This window comes from Capricornis sumatraensis, chromosome 12 (genome assembly GCF_032405125.1).
Source record: "Capricornis sumatraensis isolate serow.1 chromosome 12, serow.2, whole genome shotgun sequence".
Classification (NCBI taxonomy): Eukaryota; Metazoa; Chordata; class Mammalia; order Artiodactyla; family Bovidae; genus Capricornis; species Capricornis sumatraensis.
This window is the reverse complement of record NC_091080.1, coordinates 80,658,931-80,676,674: the sequence shown is the minus strand read 5'-3', so window position 1 is coordinate 80,676,674 and position 17,744 is coordinate 80,658,931. Positions and strand designations below refer to the sequence as shown.

General features: G+C 42.9%; 1 protein-coding gene across 2 annotated transcripts in view; it reads left to right on the top strand.

Annotated features, from left to right (window-relative positions):
- LOC138088939 (ATP-binding cassette sub-family C member 4-like) overlaps positions 1-17,744 on the top strand; it is a 157,757-nt gene that overhangs the window by 50,078 nt on the left and 89,935 nt on the right. For both annotated transcript variants that reach the window (XM_068984192.1, XM_068984190.1), the window contains exons 12-13: positions 8,602-8,696; positions 8,920-9,006. In XM_068984192.1, coding sequence (XP_068840293.1) covers positions 8,602-8,696; positions 8,920-9,006 — 182 coding nt within the window. The remainder of the gene's footprint in view (positions 1-8,601; positions 8,697-8,919; positions 9,007-17,744) is intronic.

Here is a 17,744-nt window from a genome sequence, read left to right as displayed (position 1 = left end):
GGAGAATTCCTTGGACTCTGTAGTCCATGGGGTCGCAAAGAATTGAACACAACAGAGTGACTTTCACTTTCACTTTCAAAGCTTCCCTGGTGGCTCAGACGGTAAAGACCCTGCCTGCAGTTCAGGAGATGTGGGTTCAGTTCCTGGGCTTGAAAGATCCCCTGGAGAAGGGAATAATTATCCACTCCAATATTCTTGCCTGGTGAGCTACAGTCCATTGGGTTGCAAAGAGTCAGACACCACTGAGCAACTAACACACAAATATTTTACTAGTTTTTCTCTAAGAGATAGGAGAGCCTTTGGAAAAACATATTATTTCATCTGAAAAATAACCCAAGTTCCTCAATATTATCAACCTTCTAGTTTACATGTTGCTGATCATCTCACTGAGGAGCCTCCTTTACCATTGGTTTGAATCAAACTCCACATGAGGTCTGCCCCCTGCATTTGGTTGGTGCCTCCTCAGTCCCTTTCAGTCTCTAGGTTTTTCTCTGCACTTGGTTATGACTGGTATTTTTATTTAAAGAAAATAGAATGCTTTAACATTTCTTCTTAATACTGCATTGTTTCACTGGGGGAGAGATTGTTTTCAGAAAAGACTGCGGTCCACAGAAAATGGCAAGGTGAAACTCTGAAATTTAGATGAAATCAGTGAATGAATGGTGAAAATGAAATTACCTGATAAACAATATAATCTGGCAAAAAAGAAAGAAAAATGTAAATACTGATGAATACTGTGTTACTCTCTTGGGTTATGAAAATCTAAATAATAGCATTAAAGGGCTTTTCCTCCCCAGGCCTGTTCAGTGCAGTGTGTTCTTTTGTACTGTGAGGAAAAGATTGGGGCGGTCTTTCAAAGGTGTGGTGTTGAAGGCTCCAAACTTGCTTTGTGAAGCAATAGTAATTTTGCTTGAACAAGGACTTAATATCATAGAAGCATAGACTGTATCAGATGAGTAGCATTTTGTGCTGATGTGAACAAAACAGAATTGCTTGTTTAATGCTCTTGTTTCTTTCCCCTGCTGCTGCTGCTGCTAAGTCACTTTAGTCGTGTCCGACTCTGTGCGACCCCATAGAAGGCAGCCAACCAGGCTCCTCCATCCCTGGGATTCTCCAGGCAAGAATACTGGAATGGGTTGCCATTTCCTTCTCCAATGCATGCATGCATGCTAAATCGCTTCAGTTGTGTCCAACTCTGTGACCCCATGGACAGCAGTCCACCAGGCTCCTCTGTCCACAAGATTCTCCAGGCAAGAATACTGGAGTGGGTTGCCACTTCCTGGGTTGTTGTTAATGAGAGGTCTTCTTTTGTGGAAGTGATATTGTTACTGAGTCCACTCTTTTCATACTGTGTAACAATATCTTTTCATACTCTTTTCATACTCTTCATACTCAGTAACAATATCATGAAGCACAAGCTGGAATCAAGACTCCTGGGAGAAATATCAATAACCTCAGATACATGGATGATACCACCCTTATAGCAGAAAGTGAAGAGGAACTGAAGAGCCTCCTGATGAAGCTGAAAGAGGAGAGTGAAAGGCTGGCTTAAAACTCAACATTCAAAAAACTAAGGTCACGGCATCCAATCCCAACACTTAATGGCAAATAGATGGGGAAACAATGGAAACAGTGACAGATTTTATTTTCTTGGGCTCAGAAATCACTGAAGATGGTGATGAAGCCATGAAATTAAAAATGCTTGCTCCTTGGAAGAAAAGCTATGACCAACTGAGACAGTGTATTAAAAAGCAGAGACATTACTTTGCTGACAAAGGTTCATCTAGTAAAGGCTATGGTTTTACCAGTAGTTATGCATGGATATGAGAGTTGGACCATGAAGAAAGCTGAGTGCCAAGGAATTGATGCTTTTGAACTGTGGTGTTGGAGAAGACTCTTGAGAGTTTCTTGAACTGCAAGGAGGTACAACCAGTCCTAAAGGAAAGCAGTCCTGAATATTCACTGGAAGGACTGATGCTGAAGCTGAAGCTCCAATACTGTGGCCATCTGATGCAAAGAGCTGACTCATTCGAAAAGACCCTGATACTGGGAAAGATTGAAGGCAAGAGGAGAAGGAAACAATTGAAGATGAGATGGTTGGATGGCATCAATGACTTGATGGACATGAGTTTGAGCAAGCTCTGGGACTTGGTGATGGACAGCGAAGTCTGGCGTACTGTAGTCCATAGGATCTCAAAGAGTTGGACACGACCGAGTGACTGAACTGAACTGAGTCCAAGCTCACTCTGCTCACTGCACCGTAGGCCAATAAGTCTGAGATGAGGTGTTGAGACAAGGAAGGGGCTTTATTCAGGAAGCCCCTGACAGAGAAGATGGCAGGTTCAGTATCAGTATCAGTTCAGTTGCTCAGTTGTGTCTGATTCTTTGACAAAACATGGTCCACTGGAGATGGGAATGGCAAGCCACTTCAGTATTCTTACCCTGAGAACCTCATGAACAGTATGAAAAGGCAAAAGGATAGGACACTGAAAGATGAACTCCCCAGGTCAGTAGGTGCCCAGTATGCTACTGGAGATCAGTGGAGAAATAACTCCAGAAAGAATGAAGAGACAGAGTCAAATCAAAAACAACATCCAGTTGTGAAAGTGACTGGTGATGATAGTAAAGTCCCAGTGCTGCAGAGAACCATATTGCATAGGAACCTGGAGTATTAGGTCCATGAATCAAGACAAATTGAAAGGGGTCAAACAGGAGATAATAAAGGTGAACATTGATGTTGTAGGAATCAGTGAACTAAAATGGACTGAAACGGGTGAATTTAACTCAGATGACCATTATATCTACTATTGTGGGCAGGAATCCCTTAGAAGAAATGGAGTAGCCATCATAGTCAACAAAAGAGTCCAAAATGCAGTACTTGGATGCAATCTCAAAAACGACAGAATGATCTCTTTTCGTTTCCAAGGCAAACCATTCAATGTCGTGGTAATCCAAGTCTATGCCCTGACCAGTAACGCTGAAGAAGCTGAAGTTGAATGGTTCTGTGAAGACCTACAAGATCTTCTAGAACTAACATCCAAAAAGACATCCTTTTCATTATAGGGGACTGGAATGCAAAAGTAGGAAGTCAAGAGACACCTGGAATAACAAGCAAATTTGGTCTTGGAATACGGAATGAAGCAGGGCAAAGACTAATAGAGTTTTGGCAAGAGAACGCACTGGTCATAGCAAACACCCTCTTCCAACAACACAAAGAAGACTCTACACATGGACATCACCAGATGGTCAACACTGAAATCAGATTCATTATATTCTTTGCAGACAAAGATGGAGAAGCTCTATACAGTCAGCAAAAACTAGACTGGGAGCTGACTGTGGCTCAGATCATGAACTCCTTATTGCCAAATTCAGACTTAAATTGAAGAAAGTAGGGAAAACCACTAGACCATTCAGATATGACCTAAATTAAATCCCTTATGATTATACAGTGGAAGTGAGAAATAGATTCAAGGGATTAGATCTGATAGATAGAGTGCCTGAAGAACTATGGACAAAGGTTCATGACATTGTACAGGAGGCAGTGATCAAGACCATCCCAAGAAAAGAAATGCCAAAAGGCAAAATGATTCTCTGAGGAGGCCTTACAAATATCTGAGATGGCAGGTTAGCACCTCAAAATAGCCATCTCATCAGGGGCAGGATGTCACATTCTTCTGTGAACCAGAGATGGTTGGACATGAGGAAACAAAGTAAAAAGATCATTTAATTCTTGTGAATATCTTATAAAGCAGCAAGCCTCATGCTGGGAGATGTTAGTTTCACTTCCTTATAAACCTTCACAGGTGGGCAGCGTCAGGCTATCTCCTTGAGGGAGGCCATTGCACATGCCTGCAGTAACAAAAGCAGTAAGATAAGGATTAAAGTCACAGAAGCAAATCTAGTATGAGTTCAAAATTAACCCTTCCTGATTACAGTATCAAGGTAGCAGGAATGAGCTGGATTTTTATTAAATGGTGTTTTTAATGTGATGATCCAGTGGTTAAAACGCCATGCTCCCAATGCAGGGGGCATAGGTTCGATCTTTGGTCAAAAGCTAAGATCCTACATGCCACAAGGTGCAACCAAAAATTTAAAAACAATTTAAGAGCAATTGTGTGGACTTCCCTGGTGGCTTAGATGGTAAAGAATCTGCCTGCAATGTGGGAGACCCGAGTTCAATCCCTGGGTCCAAAAGATCCCTGGAGAAGGGAGTAGAACCCACTCCACTTTTTGCCTGGAGAATTCCATGGACAGAGGAGCCTGGCATGCTATAGTCCATAGGGGTTGAAAGAGTTGGACACAGCTGAGTGACTAACGCTACACTGCAAATACTGTGTAAGAAAAGGGGGAAGCAAATGTAAACAGTGAGGACAGCAGCTCCCATTCAGAGTCTACATGCAGATCATTTTCTCTCTCTCACACATGTGTGTATACACATATAAGAAGGTATGTAAGTTATTCTTCATGAGTGTCCTCGATGTCAAATTCCTCAATTTTGTTGGTAAAGCTGAAGCTTGGGGGATGAAACAGCTGTCCTTAACATCTGGAGCTCAAGTTCTGATCTGCCTCTTCACGACTCTAGACTCCATGATTGTCCTTGGTGCCGTGCTGGCTTGAGGAAGTTTAAAAGAAAGAACTTTTCAAAAAGCAGGTGATGGATGAAGGTGGAAGGTGGGATGCGGAATAAATAGATCTCAGGCGTTTCCTCTTTACCTTAATCATGTCCAGCTCCTGATGCCCACATCAGACTCCAAAGACCCAGGCCAGGTGTGAGTGTTTCTCTCACTACCTTGCCTTTCTGGTGAAGCTCAGCCCTGTCTTTCTCTCCAACATTTGAGCATCTCTGGAGAAGAGCAGCTGTGGAACAGTGGCTACCATTCGGCGTTTTCCTCAGGGGCCATCGTTCTCCCTGGGGGGCGATGCTGTGCTGCAGCCACATGGCGCGACTGGACCAGTAACGTGCACAGGGTTCTGAGGCTTGCCTCACCCTGGACCATCCATGCAGCAGGTTCTGTGAGAAGGGGCCCTGCAGACTGGGCTGCACAGCGATTCTTCTGTATGTGATGAGACAAATGTTTACAAAGATGGACTGCTCTCCTGTTTGCCTGGTGAAGACAGAGAGTTGGGGCCCCTGGTGCCCTTTCTCTCCTTGGCAGGAAGGTGGCCTAGGGCAGAGGAGTAGCGAGAGGGGAGTCCTGGACCCGGCTGTGTCACTTGCCTGCTGTCACTTTGAACATGTCCTGTTACCTGCCTGAGGTTTCCACAGCAAAATGAGGACACTGGTTCAGCGGTTTTCCAAGAGGTTTTGTTGCTGCTCTGAAATGTCCTCTATGACTGATTAGCAATTAGCAAGGGGTTAGCAAGGTCTTTGCAGCACTTGGGAACCATTTAATGAGTTATGAGAGCCTCTACTTATTTCCTTTTGGAATCCATGTGTTGGTGAATGAACATAAGATGGTCACAGCTAGTAGAGGTGTCTAGAGTTATTTTGGGCTTCCTTGGTGGCTCAGTGGTAATCTGCTTGCAATGAAGGATCCCTGGGTCGGGAAGATCCCCTGAAGGAGGGCATGGCAACCTACTCTAGGACTCTTGCCTGAAGAATTCCATGGACAGAGGAGCCTGGAAGGTCACAGTCCATGTGATCGCACAGAGTCAGACACAGAAGCGAGTAAGCCGCAGCAGCGGCATTAGAGTTATCTTTGCCTGAAGATACAGAGACCGCACGTGTAGTAGAAAAGGTTTGACCTTTAGAGAAAAATAGTCCCAGATAGTAACTCCAGATGTTTGTCTCAGTTTCTTCTCTTATTACATGGTGGAGGGGTGGGATTACCCTAAAGGCTACAGGCCACGCCTGTGCAATGCAAACAAGTCAGGGTTTCAGTTAATGGTAGCAACTGTTACTAACACAGCCTTTTTCTCTTCATCCATCGATACTTAAATGCATATAAATATTATAAAGATTTCTCCTTACAGTTCTCCCTGTGCTCACATCTGCCTAATCTTGGAGGAAAAAAACAGTTTAAAAAAGCAAAATTTTTTTGTATGACATATGTTAATAAGTAGATCTAATTGAAGTAAACCTTTAAGCTTATTGAGCTGAAAACTTTTCTGTAATAAAATAGGGAGATATGAAGTAATCACACTGGGAATATAAATTCAGGCTGATGAGATAACTCCAAGGTCCAGGAGTCAGCAGGCTCAGGGATTGAGTCTCAGTTTCTCTATTTACTAGGAGTGTGATCAGTCACCAATAGCAAGCTATCAATTCCTGTCCTTTTTCCATTTATGGAGGGTTTTCCTACACTTTAGATTCTACCAACAGCCTTGAGGTTAGTGACTCTTGTTTCTGCAGCACATTCTGTAGAATAGGAAAGTGAGACTTAGGAGATCCAAGAACTTGTTTATCATGGAGACCCCGGTGTGCCACTTGCTTCCTCCCCAAATTTGCTAAAGTAGAGACAAAGAAATGAGTGCTGCTTGTCTATGCCAGGATCTGTCCAGTGATAATTACAGGCAGTCTAAAATTTCTAACATAACTGTGTAACTTAAACTTTATTGTTATTTTGTGGTTTTGGGGATGTTCTTGTCATCTTTTTTTTATTTCCCCAGGTACTCTCGGGAAAATTAACAGATTTGTCTATTTATTTCTTAAATAGTATTCAGATAAAAGTTATGATAGTTTCCCATATTCTCAAATCAAAGCTTCACATCCTTCTTAGCTTTGAGTGTTTTCTGCTTCCACAGGCAAGCGTCTACTTGGTTTAGCTGATCTGCCGCGTGTTCCTTGAGTACACTGTTTCCCTTTAGTTTTTCCTGCCCAGCCTGCTTTTTTTTTTTTTTTTGCTCCCTTTTGTTGTATAGTTCTTGTCTGTAACTCTATGACTGGTCTTAAGTATCACTGTGAAGACTGCAGTCAGGTCTTATTCCTTCTGTGGAAGTGGGAAGCTGACATCATGTTCAGCAAAATTAGAAATTTAAGACACACTCATTCCCTGATAAAACTAGTCCTGTGCCTTCACCACCCTGGCCACTAGCTCTCATACCTGTGTCTCTGGCACAGACCTTCACACTTGCATGTCCAGCTGCACCGTGATATCACCATGATATCATCTCACCTTGTCCGCAAGTGAAGTCTCCTAAACCGACATCTACCATCTTCCCCAACTCAGCAAATGGAGACCCTGTCCTCCCCCTTCCTCATGTCTCAGACACCACAGTCCTCCTCTTCTCTTACAGCCCACTGCCATCCCATCAGCAGGTCTTACAGACTCCACCTTCCAAGTGTGTCTGGAGTGTGACCCTGTGGCTCCATTCCTGCTGCTCCCACTCTGGTCCTGACCACCATCATCTATCCCCTGGATTATTCCAGGTGCCTCCTCACTTGTAGTCACCCTCACGCATTCCCCCTTACTGCCTGTTTTCCACAAAGCATAGAAGTGATTCTTTAAAACACCTCAGACCAGGTCAGTCCTCCCTCCTCCCCCTTCCCCTGTTACTGGGAGTAATGCAAGGGCTCCTCCTGCTCTGTCTCTGCCCTCACTCCCCTCATTCTTACTCTGCCCTCCTGCCTCCTTGTCCTGAACGCCTTGGGCATCTCCCCCGTGTCCCCTGCACTCGCCCATCCCTCTGTGTGCAGCAGCCTCTCCAGGTCTGCCTGAGTCCCTCCTCCTCCCCAGATCTGCTCACACCCTCTCTGAGCAGAGCCCTCACACCCCAGTGTGGACTCGCTTCCCTCCTTTACTCTCCATCCCCCTGAGCCAGCTTGCTTTTCCTTTCTGTCCTCAGTATTTATACTCAGGTTAATTTCTTATATCATCCATCTCCCACTATGGAAAGAAACTCTAGAACTTTGTTTCTTTCTGGCTGAATTCATCATGCCCTGAATAATGCCTGGTGTAAAGGTTGATCTTCAATAAATAAGTGTGAAAATAGTCAAATGCATAAATTCTGTGAAAAACTATAGAATGAAAACAAATGAGAAACCAAAGAGGTTTTGTTGTTGTTGTTGTTGTTCAAGGCTATATTTAGTCACTATGAAACATTCCCATTGCCCTTCATCAAATACTTGTATGAAGAGCTGGTCCTAAAGGATTAGGAGGATGGGAATTCCCTGGTGGTTCAGTGGTTAGAGCTCCATGCTTTCATGGCTGAGATTGTGGATTCATTCCCTAGTCAGAGAACTAAGATCCCAAAAGCTACATGGTTTGGCTAAAAAAATAAAATAAAATAAAAAAGGATGAGAGGAAAGTGAAAGTTGCTCATTCATGTCTGACTCTTTGCGACTCCATAGACTATATAGTCCATGGAATTCTCCAGGCCAGAATACTGGAGTGGGTAGCCTTTCCCTTCTCCAGGGGATGTTCTCAACCCAGGAATCGAACTGGGGTCTCTTGCATTGCAGGTGGATTCTTTACCAGCTGAGCCACAAGGGAAGCCCAAGAATACTGGAGTGGGTAGCCTATCCCTTCTCCAGGGGATCTTCTCAACCCAGGAATCAAACTGGGGTCTCCCGATTGCAGGCAGACTCTTAACCAACTGAGCTATGAGAGGAGGAGAACACATTTTAAATTTATTCTCTTTCCCTTTTCTATCTCTACATAGGATTTACAGCTTCTGGAGGACGGAGATCAAACTGTGATAGGAGACAGAGGAACCCCGCTGAGTGAAGGACAGAAAGCCCGGGTCAGCCTCGCCAGGTAAATGGGGTTTCGGTTGCCATCCTCCCCCTCCCCGTCAGCAGCTCCTAGTGGACATGAGCACACAGACCAGGCTCATTGGGTGGGCCTGTATGAAGCAGGGTCTTGGTTCTTTCCATGGACTCCTGGAATGACCCTGGAGTTGTTGGACACCATCATGATTCAGAGATGAGACCCAGGGACTGTGAAGTGTCCTCTCCTGACATCTCTCTACGTTTTCTAGAGCCGTGTATCAGGATGCAGACATCTACCTCCTGGATGATCCATTCAGTGCAGTGGATGCAGGAGTCAGCAGGCACTTGTTCGAACAGTGAGTTTACTCCTGTGTTTCTATCATCTCTGCTTTCCAAGAACTCTATAGAGATCAGGGAAGAGAGCTCAGGAAAGCCTTTGTGCTTCAGGAGACTCAGCTCACTCTGCCCTCATGCCCCTCCCTCCCCTCCCTTCCCTCCACAGAAAATCCATCGTAGAGAAATCGTGCATCATGATGAGGTCAAGAAAGGACAATACAGAAGGTGTTCCAGTGTGTGGAGACCAGTGGGGTCTGTGCTTCAGGGAGTGAGGGATAAATGGCAGATTCCCCATGCTAATTGCAGTTGTTGGATCCAGACCCCAGGAATAAGAAAGATGACATACAATTTTTAAGTCAGAGAACAGGACTTGGTAACCTGGTACTTGGCTGGCAGTTCTTTTCCACCATCATTTTTTTTTGTTGTTTTATTTATTTATATTTTTAATTGAAGGATAATTGCTTTACAGTATTTTGTGGTTTTCTGTCATACATCAACAAGAATCAGCCATAGTTACATCCATGTCCCCTCCCTCCCAAACCTCCCTCCCAGCCTATTTATGCTTTGTCACCGAACCCCTGTTTGAGTTCCTTGAGTCATAAAACAAATTCCCATTGGCCATCTATTTTACCTTTGGTAATCTCAGTTTCCATGCTACTCTCTCCATACATCTCACCCTCTCCCTCCTTCCCTCACCCCCGTGTCCTTAGGTCTTTTCTGTATGTCTGTTTCTCCATTGCTGTCCTGAACATAAATTCATCAGTACCATCTCTTTAGATTCCATGTATATGTATTAGCATACAATATTTATATTTCTCTTTCTGACTTAATTCACTCTGTATAATAGGCTCTAGGTTTGTCCATGTCATTAGAACTGACTTGAATGCATTCCTTTTTATGGCTGAGTAGTATTCCACTGTATATATGTACCACAGCTTCTTTATCTGTTAATCCTCCATCATTTTTTTAAGACACGTGAGAAGCAAAGTTTTCAGTACTGACTGGAAAGACCCTTGGTTTATGCTTATTACTAGGTTTGAAAATAGTTAGTAAAGTCTAGAATTTAAGAATGGTTTATTCTACATCAGAGTCTGTTCTCTAGGTCTGTAGATCTGGTTTTGTTTTGTAGATAGTTTCATTTTTGCAATATTTTATATTCCACAGATTAATGGTATTATATGATATTTGTCTTTCTTTTTCTGACTTACTTCACTTAGTGTGATAATCTCCAGGTCCAACCATGTTTCTGAAAATGGCGTTCATTCTTGCTTTCTTTATCCATTCAGCTCTCAGTTGACATTTAGGTTGTTCCCTTGTCTTGGGTGTTGTGAATAGTGCTTCTATGAGGATAGAGGTACATGTGTCTTTTTGTGGTTTTGTCTGGATATATGCCTAGGAGTGAGATTGCTAGATTATAGGGTAATTCTATTTTTAATTTTCTGAGGAACCACCAAACTGTTTTCCATACTGCCTCTACCAACTTACACTCCCACCAACAGTGTAGGAAAGCTTTATTTTCTTTGTATCCTTTCTAGCCATTGTTATTTTAATGGTGGCCATTCTGACTGGTATGAAGTGGTACATCACTGTAGTTTTGATTTGCATTTCTCTAATAATTCATAATGTTGAACATCTTTTCATGTGCCTATTGGCCAACTGTATATATATATACCCTTTGGAGAAATGTCTATTTAGTTCTTCTGCTAATTTTTCAGTTGGGTTGTTTGTTTTGTTTTTGTTATTGAATTGTATGAAATGTTTGTATATTTTGCAGATTACCCCCTTGTCCGTTGCATCATTTGGAAATATTTTCTCCCATTCCGTATGTTGTCTTTTTGTTTTCTGATGGTTTTCTTTGCTGTGCAAAAGCTTGTACATTTGATTAGGTCCCATTTGATCATTTTGTTTTCATTTCTATTGCCTTGGGAGACTAAGCTAAGAAAAAGTAGATGTTATTTATGACAGAGAATATTTTACCTGTGTTCTCTTCTAGAAGTTTTATGGTGTCATGTTTTAAGTTTAAGTGGTTAAGTCATTTTAAGCTTACATTTGCGGGTGGTGAGAGGGTGTGTTCTAACTGCATTGATATACAAGCCTGTGTCTCTCCCTTTGTGTCTTAGTCTCCTCTTCCTCTAAGCATCCCCATCAGATTAAATTACGCCCAGAGTAATTCAGGGTAACAGTTACTTCTTTAAAGTCCCTGTTATGAAATTCTAAGGTACTAATGGGCTAAGATGTCAACAAGCGAATTTTGAGGGGACGTGACTGATTTACAGCAGGTCCAGAATAACAAAGTAGAAACTTCAGCAGAGTCAGCAGATGTGTGAGGAGCTCTGACCTCTGGACACGAGGAGCTGGGATTCCATGTCAACTAAGCAGAGGTTGAACCTGCCCGTATGAAAAACATGCTTAGTGCTGGCATGATGAGAGTTGTGGAGATAAATTTTGGTGATGACTGCACAGCCATGTGAATGTGCTTAACGCCACTGAACTGTATGCTTAAAATGGCAGAAATGGTAAATTTCATGTTAGGTATATTTTACCACAGGATTTCCCTGGTAGCTCAGTGATAAAGAATCCACCTGCCAAGCAGGAGATGCAGGTTGGATTCCTGGGTTGGAAAGATCCCCTGGTGAAGGAAATGGCAGCCCACTCAAGTATTCTTGCTTGGAGAATCCCAGGAACAAAGGAATCGGGTGGGCTAGAGTCCATGGGGTCGCAAAGAGTCAGCAATAACTTAGGGACTGAACAACATCAACAACATATTTTACCACAATTAAAACCTGCATAGTAGAATCGAATCTTTCAGAACCCGAGGTAGCAGAGGAGCTGACACATGGCAGGGCCTCCAGCTCTAATCTGGCCCCCTTCCCCATCCTCTCTTGATCCTGACTGGATGAATTTTCCCTTAGAGAAGTGCCCCGTGACTTGTCATGAGTTCAGTGACTGGGGCTAGTGCTGTGACAGGGATTCCCCACCCCTACCCTCCTGGCTTTATGGGTAGCTTAGGCTCCCTCTTCCCAGGACCCTGACCTGAAACTACAAATGGCTGTCACCCCACCTTATGTGAGGCTGCACAAGTTCTCCATCATTTCCTGAAGAGTTTCTGCTGGCCATCACATCTGTGTCATGGGGATGGAAGAGGGATGTATTCTGATTGCTGAGAACAGTGTGCTGATCACAGTACTCCCAAGTTCTTATTCGAGCACAGGAAGTATTTGTAAAGTTTTCTTAAACATTTTGGGTTTAATGACTTGAAATGTACACTCGATGGGAGCAAGCTTGTTTAGATTGTTGCTTGCTAATCACAGCCACATTCTCTAGGGAAACCCAAAGTAGAGAGCATGAAGGCAGTTTTTGTAATCTCTCAGCAGCAAGGTGAGAATGTTCTCTAGTTAGAAAGTTGGATAGAATAATATGCTATGAGTGATGGTGGGCATGTCGAAGCTTAGTAATGAGGTTATTGTTCAGTTGCTCAGTCATGTCCAACTCTTTGCCTCCCCATGAACTGCAGCTCACCAGGGAGTATTTTAGATTAGTAATAGGGATTGTTTTATATTACAGGTGAATGAATTACACTCTACCTTCTGTTAAGTTTCCTTCAGTTGTGAATATACATCCACGTTTATTAAGGTTCTGTGAATTTACATCTATATGTTGCAGACATTGTGTGGGTCTGTCACCTACAGAAGGTTAGCGGCCTAGAGGGAACTGATGCAGTTTACCTGTGTCTAACTTGGATTTTAACATGTTTCAGCCCCACATCAGCAGGCCCCTGCCTCCTGTGTCATCAGGTCTTCGGGTCTGTCCTGATCAGACTCCCACGCTGCTGTCTACACAGCTCACCCCCCTGCTCCAAGCCATTCACAGACCCCTGCCAACCACGTTCAGGATGCGGCGCCAGGTCCTCAGACAGAGAACAGGCTTCTTTGCCGCCTGTGCCCACCAGCCTTTCCAGCTGTGCTGGCTTTGTGGGGGCCCTTTCTCACCCCTCCCTGGAGAAGGGAATGGCTACCCACTCCAGTATTCTTGCCTGGAGAACCCCATGGACAGAGGAGCCTGGCAGGCTACAGTCCATGGCATCACAAAGAGTCAGACGTGATTCAGCAACTGACACTATCATTTTCACTTTTTTCTCACCCCTGTCGGTCTGTGTATTCTGGTCCCTCTGTCCCCAAGCTAGGGAACAGTGCGCCAGGGCACAGAAAGAAGGTGAAAAACGGGCCCTGCCATTCCCCCTGCTCCTCCAGTGGGTACCTGTGCCCCTTGTCTTCCCACAGCCCACAGAGGGCTGCACTTGACCATTTATGAGTACCCCCCAAGCCTCCATAAGCTGTGAATGTAGGAAGGTGCCTCAGCCCGGCTTGTTCAGTCCCAGGACCCCTGCACCTGCTGTGTCTTCTTCCAGGGATGTTTCCCCAGAGAGTCTCAGGGCTCCTGTGTCTCCCCATCTAAGACAGCAGCCCTACTTTCTTTCCTTCACAGCACATGTCATGGCCTGAAAGGGCATTTTCTATACTCGTTCTGTGTGTCCCCATTTACATGGTGTATAGTGTTGTCTCCTCTCTTGACCAGCGGGTGTATCCTTGGCATGTAGGACAGTGCCTGGCTCCTCAACAACCTCTGCTGACTGGATGAATGAAGGTGGGGACTCTGTCTTTTTTGTTTTATTTGGTACACATCCCTGTACCACTGGATGTGTCCACTCTTAACGCAGTCCATTATAGACTTATACATGGTATTATACTTCCTGGTGTACTTCCAGACTGGTGTACTTCCATGCTTCTAGACTTCCCTGGTGGCTCAGATGGTAAAGCATCTGCCTACAATGTGGGAGACCCAGGTTCGATCCCTTGGTCAGGAAGATCCCCTGGAGAAGGAATTGGCAACACACTCCAGTACTCTTGCCTGGAAAATCCCATGGGCGGAGGATCCTGGTAGGCTAGAGTCCATGGGATCGCAGAGTCAGACATGACTGAGGGACTTCACTTTCATATGGTTATTATAAGATTAACCCAACCCTTACATAGGAATAACAATTAAAGAACTGACTGTTGAATCAATCATTTTTGTGGCATGACTTGGAAATCTTTACTCTAAAAACTTGGAAAGTAGAGTGGTTTGGAGAAATAACATTATATTTAATTAATTAATTTTTATTTATTTATTTGACTGCATCAGGTCCTATTTGCAGCACACAGGATCTTCTTGCTTCATGTGGGATCTTCTGTTGCAACACACAGCCTCTCTAGCTGTGATGCACAGGCTCAGGCACTCTGAGGCATGTGGGATATTAATCCCCCCACCAGGCTGCCAGGAATCTAACCTGTGTCCCCTGCATTGGCATGTGAATTCCCAACCACTGTTACCACCTGGGAAGTCCCCTAAAAATGTCTGAAGTTTAGTCACTTGTCTGATGTCATCACACATGTGAGAGGGACTGAGCTGCAGTCTGCTGCCTCCAGACTCTCCATCTAACTCACTCACAGGCTGAGCTCTGGCCCAGGTCCCTGAGATTTGCTCTATGAGGGGCTTGGGCTCCCAGAGTACCTGCCTGGAGCCCTGCCCATGGTCACTGGGGCCCTGGACCCACGCATTCACTTCCTTGGAGGGGCTGTAGACCCTCTGGGGTGAGACTGGGGCTGAGTCCCTAGGGGTCTGCCTTTAAAATGTAGGAGCAGTCTGGAGGGGTACTATGAAAACAACAACAACAAAAACACTGAGGTTTGAATTCTGAGGAGGTCTTGGCTAAGAAAATTGTGTGTCCTCTAGCCTTGGGTGATTTTTCACTCTCATTAGGACTGTTTGGACTCTCATCTTTCAATTTCACATTCAGAAAATTTTCAGTGCAAAAAAAAAAAATTACTTCTTGGATAGGACTGGCACCACTTCCTAGGGGTCTGCATTTAAAATATAGCAGCAGAGAAAGCCTTTGTCAAAATTCAACATCCATTTATGATAAAAACTCTCCAGAAAGCAGGAATAGAAGGAACATACCTCAACATAATAAAAGCTATATATGACAAACCCACAGCAAACATTATCCTCAATGGTGAAAAATTGAAAGCGTTTCCCCTAAAGTCACAAACAAGGCAAGGGTGCCCACTTTCACTACTACTATTCAACATAGTTTTGGAAGTTTTGACCACAGAAATGAGAGCATAAAAGAAATAAAAGGAATCCCAATTGGAAAAGAAGAAGTAAAACACTCACTGTTTGCAGATGACATGATCCTCTACATAGAAAACCCTAAAGACCCCACCAGAAAATTACTAGAACTAGTCAATGAATATGGTAAAGTTGCAGGATATAAAATCAACACTCAGAAATCCCTTGCATTCCTACACACTAATGATGAGAAAGTAGAAAGAGAAATTAAGGAAACAATTCCATTCACCATTGCAATGAAAAGAATAAAATACTTAGGAATATATCTACCTAAAGAAACTAAAGATCTATATATAGAAAACTATAAAACATTGGTGAAAGAAATCCAAGAGGACACTAATAGATGGAGAAACATACCATGTTCATGGATCGGAAGAATCAATATAGTGAAAATGAGTATACTACCCAAAGTAATCTATAGATTCAATGCAATCCCTATCAAGCTACCAACAGTATTTTTCACAGAGCTAGAACAAATAATTATTTGTATGGAAATACAAAAAAACTCGAATAGCCAAAGCAATCTTGAGAAAGAAGAATGGAACTGGAGGAATCAACCTGCCTGACTTCAGGCTCTACTACAAAGCCATAGTCATCAAGACAGTATGGTACTGGCACAAAGACAGAAATATAGATCAGTGGAGCAAAATAGAAAGCCCAGAGATAAATCCACGCACCTATGTACACCTTATCTTTGACAAGGGAGGCAAGAATATACAATGGAGAAAAGACGATCTCTTTACCAAGTGATGCTGGGAAAACTGGTCAACCACTTGTAAAAGAATGAAACTAGAAAACTTTCTAACACCATACACATAAATAAACTCAAAATGGATTAAAAATCTAAACGTAAGACCAGAAACTATAAAACTCCTACAGGAGAACATAGGCAAAACACTCTCCGACATAAATCACAGCATGATCCTCTGTGACCCAACTCCCAGAATATTGGAAATAAAAGCAAAAATAAACAAATGGGACCTAATTAAAATTAAAAGCTTCTGCACAACAAAGGAAACCATAAGCAAGGTGAAAAGACAGCCTTCAGAATGGGAGAAAATAATAGCAAATGAAGCAACTGACAAAGAATTAATTTCAAAAATATACAAGCAACTCCTGCAGCTCAATTCCAGAAAAATAAATGACCCAACCAAAAAATGGGCCAAAGAACTAAACAGACATTTCTCCAAAGAAGACATACAGATGGCTAACAAACACATGAAAAGATGTTCAACATCACTCATTATCAGAGAAATGCAAATCAAAACCACAATGAGGTACCATTTCACACCAATCAGAATGGCTGTGATCCAAAAGTCTACAAGCAATAAATGCTGGAGAGGGTGTGGAGAAAAGGGAACCCTCTTACACTGTTGGTGGGAATGCAAACTAGTACAGCCCCTATGGGGAACAGTTTGGAGATTCCTTAAACAACTGGAAATAGAATTGCCATATGACCCAGTAATCCCACTGCTGGGCATACACACCAAGGAAACCAGAATTGAAAGAGACACATGTACCCCAATATTCATCACAGTGCTGTTTATAATAGCCAGGACATGGAAGCAACCTAGATGTCCATCAGCAGATGAATGGATAAGAAAGCTGTGGTACATATACACAGTGGAAGATTACTCAGCCATTAAAAAGAATGCATTTGAATCAGTTCTAATGAGGTGGATGAAACTGGAGCCTATTATACAGAGTGAAGCCAGCCAGAAAGAAAAACACCAGTACAGTATACTAACACATATATATGGAATTTAGAAAGATGGTAACGATAACCCTGTATGTGAGACAGCAGAAGAGGCACAAATGTATGGAACAATCTTTTGGACTCTGTGGGAGAGGGAGAAGGATGGGATGATTTGGGAGAATGGCATTGAAACATGTATAATATCATATGTGAAATGAATCGCCAGTCCAGGTTTGATGCATGATACAGGATGCTCGGGGCTGGTGCACTGGGATGACCCAGAGGGATGGTACGGGGAGGGAAGTGGGAGGAGGGTTCAGGATGGGGAACACGTGTACACCCATGGCTGATTCATGTTGATGTATGGCAAAACTAATACAATATTGTAAAGTAACTAACCTCCAATTAAAATAAATAAATTTATATTAAAAAATAAAAAATAAAATGTAGCAGCAGTTTTTTTTTATTGTAGAAAAGAAATTAAAGCTACTGTTGGATGATTCCTGCTGTAATTTGGATTCCGTTCTTTCATTTTCATGTTTGGAAGGTGTTCAGCCCTAGTGAAAAAAGACTTGCTTCCTGGATGGGACTGGGAATGTTGTAGAGACTGATGGAAGCCACGCTGGCATTAATTTTGTATCTAGTACTATTTTGGAAGAAGTACCTAGAAAATACACTCTGGCAAAAGTTACCAAGAATCTACTTTTTGTTTGAGTATGTACATCATTAATCATGAATAATCATCTAGAAAACTGCCTAAGATAAATGTACACATTTTCACATGACATGGATTCCTTTTTTTCCATTCCTACATAGAGATAAAAGTGTTTTAGTTCAGTCAAGTTTTAGAATTCCAGTAGTAGTTGTTTTTCTTTATGAAACATGTAAATGGGT